General features: G+C 57.4%; 1 protein-coding gene across 2 annotated transcripts in view; it reads right to left on the bottom strand.

Annotated features, from left to right (window-relative positions):
- LOC105484013 (ADAM metallopeptidase with thrombospondin type 1 motif 2) overlaps positions 1 to 22598 on the bottom strand; it is a 235700-nt gene that overhangs the window by 154701 nt on the left and 58401 nt on the right. For both annotated transcript variants that reach the window (XM_071098019.1, XM_011745152.3), the window contains exon 3: positions 13398 to 13551. In XM_071098019.1, the coding sequence (XP_070954120.1) occupies positions 13398 to 13551 (154 nt within the window). The remainder of the gene's footprint in view (positions 1 to 13397; positions 13552 to 22598) is intronic.

The raw sequence follows: 22598 nt of genomic DNA, 5'->3' as shown, positions 1-22598 counted from the left end.
GGAGCACCCCCTCTGACCAACCTGTGGACTGCCTACCAGGACCCCCGACACCCTTGCTGCACGTTGGCACTGGGGGGCTGATCCGGCCGCTGCTCTCATTCCCATGGCCACCTGATCCAGGCCAGTCTCCCTGCACACAGGGCAGCAGCCTCCTGCCGGCTCCCTGCTTCTTCCCTGTTCACCCTCCTGGGAAACCAGACCATGCCACTTGCTGCAGGGCACAGCCCCTCCTCCACGATGGAGCCCACAGAAGCCACCGTGGTCTGACCCCCAGTCCCCTCAGGCCCTCACCCTGCCCCTCCTGTCGGACCCTCAAACATGCCCCGTCCTCACCCCTCAGGTACCTCGCATCTGCTGCCCTGGCCCCTTTTCCTCTTGGGGAACTGCAGCCCCCACTCCAGGCCTCAGCCCAACATCCAGTGACTGCAGGGCCACTTTGTGGCACTTCCCAAGTTTTTCATTGTGCAGATATTTGTGAACTGACTAGTGCACTGTGGGCTGTATGAGGTCAGGGCTATGTCTGTCTGGTCCCAGAGCCTGGCCCAGTGCCTGGCCCCGCTGTGCGTGCCAGGTAGAGATCTGCTGGATGAATCAAGGGAGAGAGGAAGGGGAGCAGCCCTGGGATTCCACAGGTACTTTATGTCCAGAGACAACCGCGCAGGGAACAGTGGCCAAGGCACGCTGGAAGCAGTGCTCCCGCCCGATAGCATCCCCATGACGGAGGCTGGGATTCACGCACTGCCACCCTCAGGCACCAGTCAGGCCTGTGGCAGTCACAGGGGCACATTCCTGACACCAGATCTGTCATTCCAGCATGGATGGGGCCATCTTCCTCACCATCTGCAGTCTGGCATCAGACATTCTCAAATAAAGGATAGACAAGTTAACTGTCAGAAAGTGCTGGTGCTCGGGCCTGGAAGGAAGAGAACCAGTGTCTACTGGGCACTCGCAATTTTGGCCACTGTGCAGCACCCCGTGTCCTCAACCTCAGGGCCTGGGCCACGGCTCCATGAGACCACAGGGAGGAAGCAGAGTCACAGGAGAAAGAGTGATGAACAGCACTGGCCATTTGATTTGCAGGGCACGGTGCAAAATGGAAACGCACAGTCCCTTGCTCCAAAAGTGATGAAGACTTCTAAGGCGGGGATGACAGAGTGCTGCAGTGGGCACAGGGCCCTGCTGGGTGGGTCACAAGCCTGCCAAGTCAGTCCTGGTCAGGTGTGAGGAAGTGGCACTGACAAAGGCCCAGGGCCACCCGATGTCCCACGGGTCCATGGGACCAGTAGCCACCCACAGCTGCCAACCTGAGTCTGTAGCCCTGACACTGTGGCAACAACAGCAGGCATCAGTGCCAAGCCCTCCAACGCCTCCAAGGAGCAACCGTTGCTCCTGGAGTGAGCACTGGGTGACCAGGCTTCCTAGGCACTAGCTCATTCTTCCTTTTCACGGATATTTAAGCAACAACTGTGTGCCAGGCATTCCTCAAAATGCTGGAAATTCCACTGTAAGCAAAAGATTCTCCTCCAAGCTAATGTGCTCAGTGACCTGGAGGCACATCCTCACGCACCCTCACTGGGCCTCAGTTTCTGCATCCGTTAAGTGGAGTTCCAGGCCTTGGTGCTTGGAAGGCCCTTTGTCCAACAACCAGATGGGGTCACAGGCTACCGGGTTTTGCCAGCCCGGGCTCTGAGTGGGGACAGGAGGGCACTGCGCAGGGTGTCAGCAGCCCTGGGTTCTAAGCCTGCTCCTCCCTCTCGATGCAGGTGTTGAAAGGCCTGGCTCCCACTGTGTTTCTACAGCTTTTACAATCTGTGTGACTGTTGGCACCTCAGTATCCTCATCCCTAACATGGGCACAGAAAAAGCACCAACCAACCCTACAGCTCATGACAAGAATCCCGGGAGATGATATACCTGCAGCGTGCGGCAGACCCGGTCAACGGTAAGTACTCCAGGAACACGGCACGTTCTTCTTGCTCCCTGCTGTTCCCGCTACTGCGTGGACAGTGGTACCCCTGTGCCTTGCTTTTCTCTCTGCTTCCAGGGCTACCGTGCCTATTAAATGACACCATGAAGGGTGACCGCCCTCGCACAGACCCTCGGTAAATGGGCATGTCCTTGACGGCCAACTTGGCTCCAACGGGGCAGAAGGATCATTCAGACTCAGCTACAGAAAAACGGGCTTTTGTGCAACTAACGCTAACAAAGCTGGAAAGGAAAGAGGAACTACGGCCTGGGGAAAAGCTTGTATCAAACATGACAGAAAGTCAATATCTAAAAGAGATAAAGGGCTTATCCCAATATATAAGACCCCAAGAGATAAACGGGCAAAGGACTTAGACAGGAAGAGGAGACATACAAAGTAATCGAACCCAGGGAAGATCACTCATCCTCACTAGTAATCAAAGAAGCAAATTAGCGCAAAAAGCAACGCCGCTTTGCTGCCGGAACGGCAAAATATCAAACCGTAAAGCCCCCGTGCTGGTGAGGATTTGGAGAAACTGGGAGCTGCTGTGGGAGCCAGTCTGGCTCTGCCCCGAGTGGTGAGTCTGTTAAGCACTGGGATTTCCTAATTCAGTCACTCAGTAAGTGCTCCCTGATGGCTGCTCGGGGCCAGGGCTTGAGCGCGTCTGGGCTGGCTCAGGCCGCCATCTGCCGGGTCAGCAACAGATACCTATTTGCAGGAACAGAACCTGAGGTCAGCTCCCAGGATGTCCCCAACCCTGAGTTTCAAGAGTTTGCACCAAGGGCAGGAGCATTCCAGCTGTCTCGGGCAGCTTTTGTATGGGGAACAGCTGGTAGCGCTGCCTGCGGCCTCCTGGGGTGGACAGGAAGGCTCTGCCTGCAAAGGCCCTAAAGACAGCCACACACCCTGCCCTGCACGCTCCTAAGTACGTGCGTCCCTTCATCCCGGCCAGTCGGGGGTCCCTCCCCACAGTGGCAGGCAAGGGGAAGCAGGACCTGTCCTGCTAGAGAAACAAGGATGCACGCGCGCCCATGGGACCCCAAACCTCACACTGTCCCTGACAGTCTGCCCCACAGAGCAGAACCTCTGCCTCCTGGAGCAAGAGGAGGTGGCAGATCATCCCCGGGCCTGGCTGCCTGTGGGGCTGCCTCGGGGGCTCCTGCTCCTGCCCCCGAGTCTGGGAGCACATGGGTCTCGGCCTTGGCACCTTCTTTCCTGGGAAAACACCTCCCTGTGGGCCAGGGCATGCAGAGCGGTAGACGCGGGCAGCTGTGCGGTCAGAGTGATGGCTGCCAGTTCTGGCTCCTGCACTTGGCCCAGGCCACCTGACCTGCCACCCCACCAGCAACTGCCCGGCCAGCCTCCCAGCCACGTCACCCTTCAGGGGCAGGACACGTCCTTGATTCCTTCCTTCACACCATGTCCTGGAAGCTCCACCTCAAACTCCTCCTGAACTCACTGGCTCCACCCCACCGGCATGGGCACCGCCATCTGTCACTTCCTCCCTGTTTCCACCCCCTCCCCCGAAAACCCTCCAAGGCCTCCACCACACCCAGAATGAATTTCCACCCCGCACCGCGACAGTCCCTTCAAAGCCATGAGTGCTGCCCATCCCGGCCCCGCACGCCTCCCACTCGGATCCAGGTACTCGCTCTGCTTTCTGCCCCTTGGTCACGCTGCGGTAAGTCCAGCCTCAGGGCCCCTGCATGTGCTGTTCCCTCTGCCTGGAACACCCTTCCCAGGGCTGGGCTTTCCCATCACCACCAACCTGGGGCACCTCCCTTCATTGCCTGCCTTCTCACGCTGCCCTTTCACCCCGTTTTACTTTGTTCACAGGATTCTCCACTGTCTGCGAGCATCTGCTCACCGGGTCTCCCCTGCTGGGCTGTGAGCCCAGAGATCAGGGACTCTGTCAGGTTCCTCCACTGCTACAGCCCCGGCACCCGGTCCTGCCCCAGACACACGGTGGACACATAGCAAGAACGTGACGAGTGAATGAAGGAGAACACACTAGTGGTAGCAGGCAAGGTGCCCTCTCTGAGTCTCAGTCTCCCCCTAAGCAGTAGAGCTGCTAATGCTGTTATTCCTCCTGTGATTTGGGGAGCAGCATTATAGTAATAATGAGCATTACTGAACCCACACAGCACTCAGGTGCCCAGCCTTTTCCCAACCGGACCAGCACCAGCCACCTCTCCATGCGGGCGCAGCACCCCGGTCACCTCCTGCCCTGTCCTGTGAGCTCTCTCTGGGTGTGCACCACCATCCTGACAGGTTGGGATGGGAGTGAGGGAGGCGCCAGTGCGCTCCTGGCTGGGTTCTCTGCCAGCTTTGCTCGTGGTGCAGCCCACACCTCAGGGCAAGCCCCAGCCAAAGGGGCCACGTCAAGAGCTCTGGGAGAGACATCCAGTGGAAGAATTCAGCCCATGCCCCAGACGTGTGTGCACAGGCACACGAAAGAGGGTGAGACAGAAGGAGAGAAAAAGGAAGCCAGAGAGCAGGAGAGAGAGAAGCCAGACGCCCGCACGTCCATCTGACTGTGCGACCTTTTCCCCGCTCAGAGCTCCTTCAGGGCCCAGAGCACAGCGCTGCCTAGGATTAATTTCAAAGAGAAACAGGTCAAAGAAAATTGGAAATTTTTATAGAAAAGATTTCAGGCTTGGAGCTGGCTGAAGTGTCTGCCAACCTGCAGAGAATTCTGAGAGGAGACGGGGCCTGTGGTCAGAGGCCTCCGTCTGGCACAAATTGGCAGAGTTTGGACCTCGGACCCAAATGCAGTTTCTGAGCCAGGCTGGGGAAGTGCTTTCTGTCCCCTTCAGATGTCCCTCCAGCCGCCTCTGCAGCCCTGATGCTGGTACCCAACACCTCTCACCTGTCACCCCACCCCCTCTCTGTCCCCAAGAGGCCTCCATCTGCGGCCCCACCATGGGATGCAGTCCCTTTGTCCCCATGATGCAGGGTGCCCATGTCTCTTCCACAGTCATCCATGGGGCACCCAGGGCATGAAGGGAGCCTCACCTGGGTCCCAAGCAGGCCCCACTGCTCCTTGCCCCAACCTCACCCCAGCCAGCAGGCTCCTACACCCAAGGCACAGATGTCACAGACGTGGAAAGATGCCCTGGGGACATCGTCTCTCTCCCAGGAGCCTGCCTCTGCCGTGCCGGGGACCTGAGGAGGGGGCGTGCCCAGCCCACAGCTGCTAATCAAATGCCAGATGCCCCCATGAGCAGATCGCGGCTTCACCCCTGAGCCGTGCACTGTCTGCATGCCGGGCGTGGTTACCCTGCGCATCACCAGAAAAGCTCTCTGGAGGTCATTCCCAACACAGATCCCAGGGAAGGAAAGAAAGTGTCAGTTCACTGTGTCTGTGGAAGATGACAAGGCAGACCAGGGAAAGGGGGCCGGAGAGCCTCAGCAAGTGTCACAGTGAGCACCGGGCAGGTGCCCTGTGCCCTGTGTAATTCCACAACCCCTGTGCCACTGCACCCAGGTACGGAGATCCAGAGGGGCTGAGTGAGCTGCCCTGGGCCCCTCAGTGAGCCAGCATGGCAGCATGCCAGGTGGAGCTGAGCACACTGACCCCTGCACCAAACTGCCCGCTGTCCACCCCACTCACCCACCTCGAGCTGAAGCATCTGTGGGAGCAGCCCTAATGCAGCTCCTCAGAACCACTGGCCGGTCTTCCAGAGTTGTCCCCGCACTCGAGTTGGGGCTGCAGCCAAGCCAGGGCCAAGGCCACCATCCTCCGGGTCACGCTTGTCACCTGCCCACGGTGCTCCGCCAAAGATCCAGGCCCTTGCCAGCCACATTCACCTGGTCGGCTCCACCCCTGAACCAGAAACCATGTCGGGAGGCGAGAGGTGGCGGGGGAAGGGCAGGCCTGAGACTCAGGGACTAAATTTATGTCGGAGGCGCAGGGGAGGAGCTGCGCACGTGGGGGCTGTCAGGCGGAGTGCCAGGCCCAGACGCCGTGGAGGGGGAGCACACCTTGGCATGTCTCCCCTGCGGGATAAGGGGGGCCAAGCCCTCGCCGGGGTGCAAGCCTCGCTTCTGCCTTCACAGCCCGGGGGTGGGAAGACCCACAGGGCAGTCCTCCGAGCAGCAGACGCCAGCCGGAAAGCCGGCCAGGCCTGGGAGCTGGCCCCTCCTGCTCTCCCCGGCTGACCCCAGGCAACTCCAACCTCGGAGAATGTGCAGCCTCGGCTTTCCCAGCGCCGGCCCCCGCCCACCCCTTCCGCGTGGGCCACATCACCACACTGGCATCTCCGACAGTCATCCCAAGGGCCCAGTCTGCACGAGGACAGGAGCGCCACGGCGTCTGCCAAGGGTGCGCTCAGCCCTGAAGCACGCCTCCCGGAGCCGCCTCGGGTTTCACAATCAGTGCTTCTCCCTGGGTTTCCCGGGGCCCGGGCTGCAGGCACAGCTCCAGGGTGGAAAGAGAAGAAGAGCTGAGAGGGCTCTAGGGCGCTGAACTCAGTGAGTCGGCAACAGTGGCTTGGCAGGGCCCAGGCTGACCAGGGTATGAGAGACAGTCCCTATCACCACGTGAGAGGCCCAGGCCTCAGGGGTCCGGGGAGTTGCTTGGGAAGTGACTGGCTGGAGACACAGAGACAGGTCGGGGCACAAGACGCTGGCCAGGTCCAGGGCTCACCCTGCAAATCCAGCCAAAGGCCTCTCTCCATTCTCCCTTAGGACCCGAGGTTCGACACTCAGACACGTCAGCTGAATCATGACCCCCCAGACGTCCGTGTCCTAATCCCTAAAACTCGTGAGCGTTGCCTTATATGGCAGAAGAGACTTTGCAAATGTGTTTAAATTAGGGGTCTTGAGATGGGGAGAGTAACCTGGATGGTCCCAGCGGGCCCTAAATGTTGTCATAAGTGTCCTTCTAAGAGGGGGAGCTGCCTACAGAAGAGGAGAAGCCATGTGACCAGGGAGGCAGAGACTGCAGTGATGTGGCCACAAGCCAAGGAACGCCAGCAGCCCCCAGGAGCTGGGAGAGACCAGGAATGGATCCTGCCCTGGAGCCTCCAGAAGGAACCAGCTCTGCCAATACCTTGATTTTAGCCCCTAAAAGCCTATTTCCGATTTCTGAGCTCCAGAACTGTGAGAGAATACATGTATACTGTTTTAAGCCATTAAGATGTGGTAAGTTGATACAGCAGCCACAGGAAGCTGAGATGGACGTCAACAGCTATACGGCAGAAGGGCTCTCTGACCTGGCATTCAGCAAATTTGCACCCCCCCCAACAAAGCAACAGCCGTCCTGCCCCATCCTGGGCCCCCCAACCTCCACCAGGCCTAGCCTCACATCTGCTGTGTCAGTGGAGCTGGCTATTTGCTCGCCACTGAGTAGATGAGTCTCGCCTGCTCCCCGGTCCTGTGGCCTGACAGAACAGAGCTCCTCTCTCTCTCCTATGCCATTGCTCCAGCCTCCCCACGGCCTCCCTGCCTCCAGCCTCCCTCACACTGCAACCAGCACAAGTTTGCTGAAACACTCAACTCTTTTGAGACTGGAGGGCGCCATCACCACCTTGGGTCATTCAAGGCTGCAGCTACAGAGGCTGCCCCATCAGCTCCCTGCCTCCAGTCCTGGGCCCTGCACACCCAGGGGGAGCTGTCAAACCTGAGGTCCCCTCCCCTGCCCACTCTTCCCCCAGGATCCCCTGCAGCCTGGAAAACTCCAACCCAACTCAAGGCAAAGTCACAGGGTGGAGACTGTGGATCAGGAGAGGGCTCTTCCTGGCCTGGTGGGGAAGGGCTGGCTGTGGGCTGCAGGTGGCAGCCACGCTCAGCCACATGGAGGAGCTGCCCTGTGCTGGTGCTTGTCCTCTATCTCCTGGCGGGCATTCCTTGGTGCAGCGAGGCTGAGAGGTTCCCGTGGTGGTGTGCCTCCTCTGCCCGTCAGGGAGGATGCTGCAGCCTGACAGCAGCAGGCAGAGGCTTGGCACCAGCGGTGTCTGGAGTGGAGGCAGCCAAGGTCACTGGCACATTGCTGTCTGACTTCTCTTCCTTCAGCCCAGCGGGGTGTATGCACGGCAGCCTGGTAGCAGTTCCCCAGGACGGGAAGCACCTGCCCCTCCTCTGTCCCAAGGCCAGACCCGGGGGAGCCCCAGGAGAGCAGCCCACAGAGGAGGGCAGAGGAAGCTTCTGCCTCTGCATCACAGAGAGCCAATGGGGGACCGTGTTTTGTTCGATCCATATAGTGAGCACGGGACGGGACCCCAGGCATGAGAGCTCCCACTGGGTGTGCAGGGCCCAGGGCTGGAGGCAGAGAGCTGATGTGGAGGCTTCTGTGGAAAGAGGGCTTTGGTTGGATTTGCTGGCTGAGCCCTGGACCTGGCCAGCGTCCTTGTGCCCGGACCTGTCTCTGTGTCTCCAACCAGGCACTTCCTGAGTGACTCCCCAGACCCCCGAGGCCTGGTCCTCTTGCTTGGTGATAGGGGCTGTCTCTTATACCGGGATCAGCCTGGGCCCTAAGCCAGCTCTTGCCGACTCACTGAGCTCAGTGCCTCGGCTGGATTCCTGGAGCCCTCTCAGTTCATCCTCTCATTCCAGAAATTTCAAGACACATTTTAACATCAGGAAGGTTCACGTAAAAATTCTGATGTCTGGATTCTCTTGATAGGATGTTCAGCTGCACCAGACCCACACTTCTACCAGATTGAGGTCAAGGGAGTTGAGGAGGGTCTGTCGCTCCTTGCAGGGTCTCCCAGACGCCCTGTGCCCATGGCAAGGCCAGGGCTGGACACCACAGGCGGCTGCATTCCTGCTGCTGTTTCTCTTTAGTGGAGATGTATTCTTGGTCGTCCATGTTTCTATCAAAAGGAGAGAAATGAAAGCCAGGCCAAGGGGGGGTGCAATTATCTGTTTTTCCTCCACTGCTGTCCTTGTTGGCATTACCTGCCAAGCCCTGCAGGCCTCTGAGTTTGCAACTCTTGTCTTGACATTCTGCAAATGGCACTGTCTGAAACAGAGACCACATGCCCAACACATGACTCGGGGTCTTTCTCACTGTGTGGCAACCTTCGCGGAATCCCAAGGTCAGTCTCTGGGAAGCTAAGAGAGGCCCTCAGTGTCAACAGCAGCATTGGCTTCTCTGTGCACGTGGTCTTGGAGTCAGCCTCTCCAGGTCCCTTAATGCGGGGGATGGGGGAGGACTGCCAGGCTGAGATTGGCACTCAGGCATGCAGGGAAGAGCTCCCACACCACCGGGTGGAGGGTCCAGTGAGGGAGGCAGCAGGACCAGGGCCTGCCTGGGCTGTGCCTCTGGGCTATATGCCCTGGGAAGGAGTAAGTGAAATCTACAGTGCTGTTCCTCCACATGACCCAGACGGGCGCCTCCCAGGTGTGCTGTGCACTGCGTGGCCAGCCTTGTACGCAAGGGCCATTCACATCCTGTAGCTGGCTGCATGGTGCCCCCAAAGATGCTGGGTCTGGATCCCTGCAACCTGAGACGGGTACCTTCTATGGGAAGAAAGGGCTTTGCAGATGTGCTTACAGGAAGGCTCTTGAGATGAGAAGACTGTCCTGGATTACTGGGGTGAGTCCTAAATGCAATCAAGGCATCCTTGCAAGAGGGAGGCACAGGGACACTATCAGAAGAAGAGGGGGCAATATGACCCAAGGATAGAGATTGGCACGATGCAGCCACAAGCCAAGGGAGGCTGGCAGCCCCCAGGAGCTGGGATGGGCCAGAAACACGTTCTCCCCTGGGGCCTCTGGAGGGAGCACAGCCCTGTCCACCCTTGATCTTGGCTCAGTGAGATTCATTTCAGACTCCTGGCCCACAGAGCTGTGAGAGAATACGTGGGTATTAGTCCGTTTTCACGATGCTGATAAAGACACACCCAAGACTGGGCAACTTACAAAAGAAGGAGGTTTATTGGATATTCAGTTCCACGCTGCTGGGAGGCCCTCCCAATCACGGCAGAAGGTGAAAGGCACGTCTCACACGGCAGCAGGCGAGAGAGAGAGAGAGAGAGAGCTTGTGCAGGGAAACTGCCATTTTTCAAACCATCAGATCTCGTGAGACCCATTCACTATCACGAGAACGGCATGGGAAAGACCCGCCCCCATGAGTCAATCATCTCTCACTGGGTGCCTCCCACAACACAGGGGAATTATGGGAGCTACAAGATGAGATTCAGGTGGAGGCACAGAGACAAACCATATTAACGTTTCTATTGTTTCAAGCTCCCTGGGGCTCCCTCCTCAACAGTCCCACACAGGATGAGACACACACACACCAGAGAGGACAATGCCACAGAGTGCCCTGTCCCTGAACCCCAGTACAGTGTCCCTGGGCACAGAGCTGGCCTTGGGAACGGCAGAGAACAGGGATTCGAGATGCCTGTCAGAATGCCTGGCGGCGGGGAGGGGGTTGGGTACCTCAACCACCTCTCCCCAAAAGGTCACCCAGCCTCAGAGCTCTGCCTCTGGTCCTGGCCAGGTTCCCAGGCCAGCAGCACTGAGCAGGACCCTTCTGCCAAGGCCAGCATGGCCAGGGAGGAGAGGAAAGGACCCTCCCTGCTCCCTCACCCTTTGCCCCTCCTAACACTCTCTCCTGGGTATTACCTAAGCTGCCCAGTGCACACAGTCATCCCCGGCCTGAGTCTGTGAAACGCGTTAAAACCGTCATTTTCCATCCGTTTCCCCAGGCAATCTGCAACCCAGCAACTGATCTTAGATGACACAGACTATTAGTGAAAATGATTTCCTGAGGTTCCATGAGCCCCCGAGATCACCCTGGTCAGCCCGTGGGCTTCTCGGGAAAAACAGGACACCCGTCTCAGCAACCCTGAAAAGGAGGCACCCCTGACCCTGCAGGGAGATCCCGCCACCCAGACAGATGCCCACCCCCCATTGGGACACCCAGGGCAGGTGTGTCACCTTCCCCGGCAGAACATAAATAGCAGGGTGCTTCACACCCACTTCCAGACGTTGCTTTTGGGAGGCAGGAAGAAACTGCCAGCCAGCACCTCCTGCCAGCTTCCACCAGGGCCACACAGATCTATCAGGGTTCCCTCAGAATTCACTAGAAGAAAGGGTCCCCTATACACACACACACACACACACACACACCCCTGCACCCAGGTTCTGGAGCTATGTGCCAGGCAGGCTGTGCCCCTCACTATGCCACAACACACAGCTTCTATGCATCTCCCCGTTGCCACTCAAAGGCCCAGGCAGATGGAAAGCTGGATGCCTGAGGTCACCGTGGGCCCTCCACCCAGCTCCGCCCTTCCAGCCAGTGTGTTGACCTCAGCCCAGGGCTGCGTGGGAACAGTTAACAATTAGGTGCATCGAGTGGGGGCTAGCTCCCTGAAGGCCCGATCCCCTCACACAGGGTCCTGTGGACACCAGACAGGAACATCAAGCAAAGGGGACTTGGCCCCAGCCCCAAGGCCTGGGACCCGGACCTATAGCCCCAGGCCCACGCCCACACCCATAGCTTGGGCTTTCAGCTGGAGACCCTGGGCTTGCAGCCTGGGCCCGAGGCCTAGAGCTCAGGCTGGACAGGCTCACGTCCTCCCCCACAGCCCATTACCAAACCCCCACCTTCCATCCCAGCCTCACCCCTGACCTGGCAGCCGGCCTCACCCAGCGTCTTCTAAGGCCAATGGTTTCTGGGCTTATTCGGAGTTTGAAATTCCTTTCCTGTGCTCTGAATTTCAAGTTCTCATTAAAGATATGTGGATTGGGGGTGGGGGTGGAGGGAGGATTCAGTAGAAGATGCCAAACACCAGCAGAAGCCCAGAAAATAAGGCAAGGCCGGCCAGGCTGTGGGGGAAGGGCTGCCATGTTCAGGAAGACAAGCACCATACGGAATTTGGGATCAGAGACATGGCCAAGGGCACACGGCTAGCTCACCTCGCCTGAGCAGAGGCCCCCAGAACCCCCCTGAGTCTTCCAAGAGAGGCCAGACAGAAGCACCAAGCCCACAGCACCGAGTGAGCAGCCCCGGAGCTCTCGGGGACACAGGGGTTGCTAACGCCACTGGGCTTACCCAAAGGCAGCCAGCTAGCCAAGAGCAAAACTGGGGCCCAGCCCCATTTCATGCTTGCCCTCCTGGATTACTCCTCCTTCCTTCCCTGCAAAATAGTCCAAGGGGGAGGATAAGCAGTCAAGGCTGAGACCGCAGCTGGAGAAGGCTGGGCGGGCAGTGCCTGGTGGCCCGGCTGTCTGCAGCACAGCAGACGCTGACTTGGCCCCAAGGAACAGGGGCCACGGGTTACACTGACTGTCTCCAGAGCACAGTGGGCTTCCTGACGGAACCATGCCTTTGCAAAGGTATCTGATGTCGTTTCATGAAATTAGAATTGTGCCCTGCCAGGCTGTACTCAATTTATCTGTCAAGCTAGGAAGTCAGAGACACCTACAGTCAATGAGGCAGGCATGCTATGGAGTGACAGGAGTACCTTAGTAAATCACAGCACAGGGGCTGCCCAGCCCAGGGCCCTGGAGCATTCACTGTGAACAGGCAGGTGTGTCTGACCCTGGGCCCCAGGCTGTCCTCACCCAGGGGGTCCTGACCAGAGGCCGAGGGCTGAGCTCACAGCTTCCCACTCTCCCAGCAAGAGCCAAGCACAGGCCAGGCGTCCCCGACCACACAGGGGACCCTGAGAACTATGGGCCTGTAGAACCACATCAGACACTGACCCTGGCTTCACCACAATCCAGGACCAGAGACTGGGAGATGCTGGGAGGTGGGGGCTGGCACAGCGAGGCCAGGTCTGAGGCAACAGTCAGGGACTGTCACCATGGCCACCCGGCAGCTCCTTTCAGCTTTCTGGGCCCAGGGCACACATGGGTTCTGAGTTGAAAAAGACAGAAGCCCGTGAGTCTGTGCAGAGACTGCTGAGGCTGCTGGGAGCATCTCCAGAGTCTTTGTAGGGCACATGCCTCCAGGGATCCAGAAGGAGTATGCAGGGCCTTTCTTCCTGAGCAGCCAGGCGAGGGCTGGGACCTACCACAGGCGCCCTCCCGGGGACCGTGGCAGCACAGGGGCAGGGGAGGCGCTGTCTGGGGCACTGGAGGCATCTTCACAGGCACAGACTCAGAGATGCGGGCACTGGACTCAGGCCTGGTCTGGGCCCCACCCCACTCCACGACACTTGCTCGCCCTTAGGCAACAGAAGACGGGCCCTTGGACAGCCTTCATCGTCCACCATGGAGGCCCCAGACCTGAAGGCAGAGGTGCCCGGGCTGCTTGTCGCCCACGTGCACCCAGAGGAGAGGCCCCAGCCCTAGCAGCCCTGCTACGCCCTGCCGTCAGCCAGGCAGCTGGCCCATTCCTGAGCCACCGAGACTGGGGCTCAGCCTCAGTGGTGACGCTGGTCTTCGGAGAGCTGCCTGAGTCTCTGGGATGCTCCCCTGGGGACTCGGGCCTCAGGGCGCTCTCCACACAGCCTGCCCACCTGCAGTAGCCTCACCTGTGTCCAGGGCCTGTGGCCCCACTAGAGGAGGGGACTTGGGGGGCCGGCGATACACCACGTGCACGCGGCCTTGCTCAGCCTCCTGCGCCGCCAGCCCCTTCTCCAAGGGTTCGATGAAGAACTCCTCCTCCTCCATCCGGATCAGACCAGCCTGCAGGACAAAGACAACATGATCAGATTTCCAGCACACTAAAGACCAAGGAAGGGGAACAGTGAGGAGACCCCCTCCCTCAGGGAGTACCTCCCACCTGAGGACCCTGCCCAGCACCCCAGCTGGTGCTCAGCTTGAAGCCTGGGCTGGCCGGAGGGCGTGAGCATGTGGCCCCAGAGGCCCCCCCGCCCTCCGCCCTGTCTAGGAACAGGGCCTCTGTCTGGGTCGTCTCCACCCCTGTACGCCAACCCTCTCTGCTTTCAGAAAAGTTACTGTGTTTATAAAGTCATAACTGTCCAGAGATGCCTGGAGACATTCAAGGGCAGCTGTGGGCCTGTGCGTGTCCCCAGAGGGCACCCGCCAAAGTGCATCAAATACGGGCCAAGAGCTGCCCCCGCTCCCAGGAGCCCAGAGTCCAAGACAAAGGTCAGAATAGTCGGCCGGGGGTTGAATCTGCCCACAGACATGTTCCATTCGGGCCAAACAACGTTTTTAAAGCTCCGAAGCTAACACTCAGAATGATGAGATTTCATGTCTTGAACACGGAATCCCAGCTTTCCTTGGAAAACGCAGGCCCTGACCACAGCGGGTCTTGGACGGAACACACGCCCCTGCAGCTGGCTCCAGTCCCCACTGCCCCCCACTCTCTCCGGCTATCTGTGTCATCCACCAGCCCAGACTCTACAGGCAGCTGAACAGATGCCCCGAACCCCTGGGCCAGCCAGCGCCCTCCCTTACTACAAACTCCTCGCTGGGCCCGCATTTCCGTTGGGACTCAGGCTGCTCTGCGTGCTGGCATTCAGGCTCCTGACCTGCCCCACCCTCCCAGACCCTGGCTTGCACACCCCATGCTCCTCACTGGGCTGTGTGCACCCTGCCGAGCCACCCGGCCCCTGAACCCACCATGCTGTCAACTCAGGAATCCCCATTCCCCACCACCCCACCCCCAACTCGGCCATCTGGTAAACCTGTGTTCTCCCTTTGAGGCCTGACTCAGCCCCCCTCACCTCCCCTGCCCTCCCCTGCCATCCAGCCTGCCCGCCCCTGCTGTCCAGCTTGCCCTTCCCTGCCCTCCCCAGCCCTCCTCTGCCATCCAGCCTGCTGGCACCACCAGGTCCACCCATCCCATGACCACTCCAGTTCCCACACTTTTATCTTTTAGTCCATTATCCATAAACCAGAGTCTCACACTGGAAACTCACACTACGTCCAGCCTTCAGACTGCTTCCTTCAGATCACTCACTTATGACCCATGCGATGGATTTTGAAAGCTTGAATTCGTTGCTCAAACTTAAGAAACAGGAGAGTTCATACAAATGACCAGATTTCCAGACTCTTGAAAATCAGAAAAGCTGGCATTTCCAGCACCCATCGATGCTCCAAAGCTTAGCCGGCACTGGCCAGGGTCCCCTGTCCAGTCAGGAGTGTGCCCTCCGGTGGGTAGCCCCTGGCACCTGCCATCTGGATGTGCAAAAACCATGCACACCCGAAATAATCTGGTGATGGCCTCTGCCACATCATCATCCTGGCTGGGGCAGGGGGCACAGTGGCATACGGGCTGCCCTCCTTCTGCCTGACCTGAGGTGCTCAGTGAGCACCATCCTGTTGCTGGCTGGGAGCCCCTGCAGACCGAGATGCAGTCAGTGTCCCCAAGTGCCTGCTGGGCGGCTGCCCCTAGCCTCAAGTAGGGAGGGAGGCTGGAGATGCCCTTGGGAAGCTGATGTGCCAGGCAGGGGCTGGTGGAAGTGCAGGGCCTGGAGGACACAGAGCCCAGCATCAGGCCTGGCTCCGGAATGAAGGATGCCTCCAGCGGGAGGTGACATCTACCCAAACCGACCCAATCCCTTTGCACCGGCCAGGCAAAGAGCTGGAGGGAGAATCAGTGCTCCAGACAGAGGAAACCGCACATGCCACGGCTGGGGAGGTGGACGGAGCACAGCTGGTAGGAACCGCTGACCAGGTGGGTGGACAGGAGCATCGAAGGCACAGTGCCCGGTGGCCTGTCACTCAGGGGGCTGGTGAGGGAGGGTTGTAGGCAGCCCAGGGCTTCTGGGGGAGCCTTGATCTGATTCCTGTTCAGAGCATGGTGGCTGCTGCAGGGAGAATGGGCTGAAGAACAAAAATGGGTCTGGGGTCCTGGGGAGAAGGCATTGCAGGCACCTGGGAGAGGGAAAATGGTCCAGACGGGAGCATGAGAGACAGGGACAAGTGGCAGGTATGAGGGAGGTGAGGAGTGGAATGGACAGGACGTGGTAGGGTAGATCCGGTTGAGATGGGAGGGAGGAGGCAGCACCCAGGTGGGCTTCCCGGTCTGTGGCTGGCTGAAAAAGACGGCCCCCAAAGTTACCCAGGCCCCCGTCCCTGGCAGCTGTGAGGGTAGCAGGACATGGTGGAAAGAGACTCTGCGGGTGTGATCAGGTGGGCTCTGGGGCTGGCTGGACCCTGAATGCAGTCGCTTGTCCACTTCCTTACGGGGGGAGTGGAGGGGGATTAGGCAGACGCGCAGAGGACGAGGCCATGGGCAGACAGGGAGGATGCCAGATGCCAGCCTTGGCGATTGGAGCAATGCGACCTCAAGCCAAGGAACGCTGGCAGCCCCGGGGAGCTGGCAGAGGCCAGAAAGTGTCCCCCCCGGAGGCTCCAGAGGGAGTGCAGCCCTGCCGACGCCTGGATCTGGGTCAGGTTATACTGACTTCGGACTTCCGGCCTCAGAACCGAGAGGACGAATTCCTGCTGTTTTAAGGACTTTCTTACAGCAGCCGCAGAAAACTAATTCAGGGTCCCGGTGGGTGGCCGGCAAAGCGGGTGCCGTTCTCCGAGGGGCATGAGAAGAAGGGCAAGGAGCGCAGGACACTCTGGGCTCGGACATCCTGGGCTTCTGGGGAAGAGGCTGAGGAGGCAGGGGGAACCAGAGTTACCAGGGCAAGACCGAGGTCGGGGAAGGAGGTCATCAGGGCTGTGGGAGGAGAGTGGAAGGAGGGGGTGGGAACCCTGCAGGCCCCACGCTTCTGACTCATCCCTGGGTCTCAGGGCCCAACCAGGCCTGGCAGAGACTCAGCAGATGCCTGTGGGATGAGTGAACCGATGACCCCAAAGCCAGAGGCCATGCCCCCCAAGGGAGGCACCAAGCAGGCAGGCGGGGAGACCACAGCCGTCCCTGTCCACCGGCATGGGGACAGTGTGTTTACCGGTGCAGGAGTTGGGAGGGTCCGGCACTGACGGTCCCGGTGTGCGGTGTGGGGGAGGCTGGTGCCTCAAATCCATCTTATTACTGAAACTCATTCGATGAAGTGCAGGAATTAACCCTGGGGGGCGGCAGCGGACAAGCTGTCTGGAGTGTGAAGTTCTAAGTTCCTGGCACCCTTTCTATCTGGCCAGGTGGCCTCAGGCAAGGTGTCAAGCTCCCCAAGCATCCAGTGACTCGCCTGTACATGAGGCCGGTCGCCCTTTCCCGTGCACACTCACACAGGAGCACATGCAGCCTGGCAGACGCTGAGAACCATGCCACGCCTCCACCCAAGTGACTTCATCCAGCCAGCTTGCTTTCCAAATGAGGAAACTGAGGCCTAGGTGGGCAGACAGGCTGCGGACACACACGTTCTAGGAATCAGAGCCCACACCTGTGCGGAAAGGGCATCTCCCAGACAGGCCCCTGGGCCAGACTGGGCCGATGGAGCCAGTTAGGGCAGGACACTGGGACATGAGGACTCCTTATGGCAGCCCCATCTTCTGGGGGACCTTGCAGCCCAGGCCGGGAGCCTCCATGCCACAGGCCTGAGGCCGTGGGGTTATTCTGGAGGGACCTAGTGTAATGATGAGGCCAGGCTCAGCCGGGGGATGGGCAGTACTCTCTGGCCGGAGCAACCCAGGAGAGTTTGGGGTCTCCCTGACCAGCAGGGTCAGGCTCCCCTCCCTGGCTGCCTCCCTGAGGACAATCTCTGGGCTGAGCCAACAGCACTAGCTCCATCTGATGCTGCCCTGGGCCTTGCCTCCTGGAAGGGCATCCTTGCAGGAGACCCCCGGAGGGCACAGAAGCACACTGGGGTCCCTGTGAAGCAGGGCCTGGGCTCAGGCTTCCTCACACAGCCAGAAGCCTCCGAGTGGTGGCATTCTCAGACGCAGACACTCAACACGCTCCTCACAGCCCCGCCCGTCTCTGTGGACCACTGTGTGATGTGCACACACATGCTGGACTGATGAATATGGCGGCACCTGCCCCGAGACCAAGGCTGACCACCCCAAGACCACCAGCCAAGACCACCGGCCAGAAAATGCACTGGGCGGCGGGCACTTCACAAAAGAAGTGGAGATCATTTTATCCCCTGGTTTTCAAACACTTTAATATGCATCCCAGGCATGATCTGTCAAAAAAAACACAAGAAAATTGACAGGAGAGCAAAGCACAAAATGTGAGCTAGGTTTTGCTGCATTTTTTCCAGGACTTTGATTTTCCTGCTGCCAGTGTCATGTATCTGTTTTTACATGCAATTTTTATTAATTAGAATCCGTTTCCTCTTCCCACTCAATAAATATTCAAGAAACTCCAGAAGCACACTAGCACTCAGTTGCGAGCGTGCTGGCGGCCTGTCTGTCCAACCCCACAGCTGTCCGGCCCGGGGTCTTGCAGAAAGGCTGACACCCCGACCCAGCTCTCAATGTGAGTCCTGTTCTGCTCTTGAAGTCTGTGGATATCTGGCAAACCCAACCAGGTTCTCCCCTGGGGGATGGAGAGACGACCATGGGGAGGGCTCTGTCCCTGACCCTCAGGTGCCACTGCAGGGGCCCAGAGCCTGGCAGTACCTGGGTCATCCAGTAAAGCCGCCGACGTTCAGATCCTGGTGAGTTACACAACGCCTGCCCTGCCTCCTCCTCCTATAGAACCTGCTCCTTTGCAGTTGGATTGATGGTAAAGTAGTTACTAGAAATGGCAACGAGATGTTATAAGTGTATAAAGATCCAAAGGCTTAACAGTTCTGTTACTCTGAATTTTTAAGTATTCAACCACAGACACCCTGGAAGTTAGGGGTTCACGGGAAACACAGGCATGCATCCTGTTCCCCTCTGCAGAACACCCAGGCTGGCTGGGCCTCACTGCCCCTCCCATGGAAGCCGCAGCTGCTCCCATCTGTGCATGACTGGGACCTGGTCCGTCACTCAACCTTGTCAACCTCCAGCACAAAGACTGTCAGGTGTGTGCCAAGGTTGCAATGGCAACAATCAGGCGTGGAAGGCACAAAGCATAAGAAGCACAAAGGTCCATGCACAGAGACACCCAGACTTTGCCAAGGGACAAGGAAGCAAGTCCCTGTTGCCCTCAAACTCACCTCCCTCTGAAATACACACACAGCATGCACACTCGCCAAAAAAGTCCCCTAAATGCTGGCATCTGCTAAGATTCCCGTTCCGGAAAGTATTCTAACTCCAAGATTCTTTCTCCCCTTCTTCCTTTTGGTAATGAACCTGGGAGATTCTGCTGGGCAATGGGGCAGTGGCCAGGCAGCCTCCCCTGCCGCCTGGTGGGAGCCGCCTGGTGGAACGACAGTCTCACACGGAGAGCTGCACAGTGCCTGCAGCTCCCAGGGCGCCTCCTCAGAGCCTGCTCGGGCACTCTCTTGCCCCTCCCAGCTCCCCAGGGAGGTCTCTAACAACCTGGGGAGCTTTCAGGGAAGGGGGCTGGACCCCTCGCCACTGAACAGTCCCAGGAGTGGGAAATATCACTGAGTGGGATCTGAGCCACTCCGTCCTCACCACCATGGCCTCCTTCACAGTTCAGCATCCCAGAGGATTTCACATACTGACTTTCCCACTTTTCCAAAAGGAACGCCAGCGGGCAGGAGCTGTCCATGGCGTTAGCAAACAGCTGTCCTCACCCGCATCTCCACTGGCTCCTCCTCTGTGTTTCATGGAGTCCTCGCCAGATGCCAGCCACTCCCCTCCTTCCTCTTGGAGATCGACCCCTTGCCCAGGGCTCTGTCTTGAAGCTATGGCTGGAGCTGGGCCTTCCAGGGTTCTGTTGAGCACAGTGACCACAACAGAGGTGCCTCTGAGCTCCACAGAACCTAATGACTTTGCCCGGCCGCTCTACCCTTCCCTGGACCCGGTTTCAGGCCCTACAGACCTTTATTCCAGAAAAGTCTCTTTTTTGGCCTAAGCTGGCCAGAGCCAATCTCCGACAGGACCAAGGAGCCCTGACAGTCACATGCCCAGCGAGGCTCTAAGGAAAGCTAGACTCCACTTTGAAAGGCAGGGCGGGGGGCGAGGTAGGCAGGGAGAGCACTGGACGCTGAGCCAGGGGACCTGGTTTCCAATGCGGTCATGGTCAGTCCTGTCCCCTTGCAGGCCCCCAGTTCCCTCTTCTGCAAACTGAGGAGCTGGACCTGGTAACCTATGAATTACTGTTTATCCTGTTTATTCATCACCCCAAAAAGAAACCCTGCTCACATTGGCAGGTGCCGTTTGTCCTTCTAAAACCCTACTAGGACCAAGGAGAGCTCCAGGAGAAAGAACCAAACCAAAAACCAGAAACCCACTTCTACAAAATAAAAGTCAAGGCCGTGTCCCGGCACACAAGGCCTTCCATGGGGTCCTGGCAGTCCTCTGCCCCTGAGCGTACCCCCAGTGTCTTCCTCTGTCTCCCTCCCCAGCACCCCTCACCTGCCATTTCATGCAGCCTGGACTTGATTTTAAAACTGAGTCACCTGGCAGGTGGGGAACTCACAGGTCGAACTAGTGGAATTGCCCTCTGCACCTATGCTACAGGGATAATTAGGATTACAAGAAGACATTTAGCATATATTCTGGGGGGAAAAAGCTATGTAATATATAAACTATTCATAATTTAACTTTAATAAATGGGGGAGGGCAAAAAATTGCCAAACAAGCCCAAAAAACTCAGACAAAGAGTAGAGGAAGAAAAAAGGAATTGCAGTTTAATTGTATTTGTTTCCTAATCTTCAGTTAGGATCAACAGTTATTGATAAGTTTCTAAAGTCAATAGATACAAGTTGAAGAATTCTACTCAAAATCAGAAAAGTCACAACTAGCAAAACTAATGTATACTTTCCAAATTACTGAACATAGACCATATAGAAAATATGGCAGACTAGAAAAACAGCAAAAAAAAAAAAAAAAAAAAAAAAAAAAATCCAGAAAGACAGAAAACATAAATTAGATGACAGAAGTAAGAACAAATATATGTTATAACAATAAATGTAGGCTGGGCATGATGTGATCCCAGCACTCTGGGAGGCTGAGGCAGTCAGGAGTTTGAGACCAGCCTGGCCAACATGGTGAAACCCCGTCTCTACTAAAAATACAAAATGAGCCAGGCGTGGTGGTCCACACCTGTAATACAGGAGGCTGAGGCAGGAGAATCACTTGAACCCAGGAGGCAGTGAACCAAGATCATGTCACTGAGTTCCAACTTGGGAGACAGAGAGAGACCCTGTCTCAAAAAAAACCAAAACCTAAAGCCAAGCAAAAAAACAAAATAAATAAATAAATAAATAGTCAGATTATTATTATTAATATTATTTTGGACACTCCAGCCTGGGAGACAGAGAGATAGCCTGTCTTAAAAAACCAAAACCCAGCCAGGCGCGGTGGCTCATGCCTGTAATCCCAGCACTTTGGGAGGCTGAGGCGGGCAGATCACAAGGCCAGGAGTTCGAGACCAGCCTGGCCAATATAGTGAAATCCTGTCTCTACTAAAAACACAAAAATTAGCTGGGTGTGGTGGTGTGCGCCTGTGGTCCCAGCTGCTCGGGAGACTGAGGCAGGAGAATTGCTTGAACGCAGGAGGCAGAGGTTGCAGTGAGCCAAGATTACATCACTGCACTCCAGTCTGGGCCACAGAGTGAGACTCCGCCCCAACAAACAAACAAACAAACAAACAAAAAGGATCACATTATTATTATTATCATTATTTTGGAGACAGTGTCTTGCTCTGTCGCCCACGCTGGAGTGCAGTGGCATGAGCTCAGCTCACTGCGACCTCTGCCTCCTGGATTCAAGCGATACTGCTGCCTCAGCCTCCCAACTAGCTGGGATTACAGGTGCACTCCACCATGCCCGGCTAATTTTTGCATTTTTAATAGAGAGAGGTTTCACCATGTTGGCCAGGCTGGTCTCGAACTCCTGACCTCAGGTGATCCACCCACCTCAGGTGATCCTCCCACCTCAGCCTCCCAAAGTGCTGGGATTACAGGGGTGAACCACCACTCCCAACCAGTCAGATTATTTCAAAAACACTCTATGCCCTGCAAAATAATTTTACAAATTTACAGATTTTTGCTAGGCTAAAAGAGTTTCACAGATTTTTGACCACGTAAGGAACGGACACACCCCTGACATATTGGTGACCGAAGAAGGCAAGCCCAGCTCCAGTGTGGTCTCCTTATGTAAAATCAAGTCTACCTCTGTGCCCAACGTCAGCACGGCCTAACAGTGAAGCATGTGGCCTCTGAGTCACTCTGCCTCAATTCCAATGCTTACTTCACCTCTGGCTAGCTGAGTGGCCTCCCTGTGGCCAGTGTCTGCCGGGTTGATTGGGGATAACAACAGAGCTTCCACGGCTGATGTGAGGGCTGAGCGAGATACCGCGTGGAGAGCGCTGGGCACAGCAGCTGATAAATCAGCCGACCGGCAGCTCCACTGCCGTCATCATGGTCGTGGCATGACAGTCGTGAGGAAACGCCTAACAAAGGGTCAGCCGTGTTACGATCGGGGGTGAGTTTCACTTTTTATTAGTATTTTCTGTATTTTTGTTTTGTTTTGTTTTACATTTTTACAAAGGGCATATAGCAAAACAGGCAATTCATGTGAAGATAGCAGAGAGGGGAAGGGGGAGGGCAAAGAGAGAAAGATAAGGGGAAAAATGGAATAAACAAGATGCCGACAAGAATGCCTCATGGGGCCAGCGCAGGGCCAGCCAGGCGGCCTTCTGCTAAATCAAGCAATGCTTGAGAGGCTCCCTCGGGACCTGGCCCGTCCAGAATGTCCCGCACTGAGCCCTCTGCAGCCAGCTCCCCCATCTCCATGGCTCCTGC

Source organism: Macaca nemestrina, chromosome 6 (assembly GCF_043159975.1).
Source record: "Macaca nemestrina isolate mMacNem1 chromosome 6, mMacNem.hap1, whole genome shotgun sequence".
In the NCBI taxonomy this organism is placed as follows: Eukaryota; Metazoa; Chordata; class Mammalia; order Primates; family Cercopithecidae; genus Macaca; species Macaca nemestrina.
Note: the sequence above shows the minus strand (reverse complement) of the source record. Positions and strands in the feature narration are given on the sequence as shown.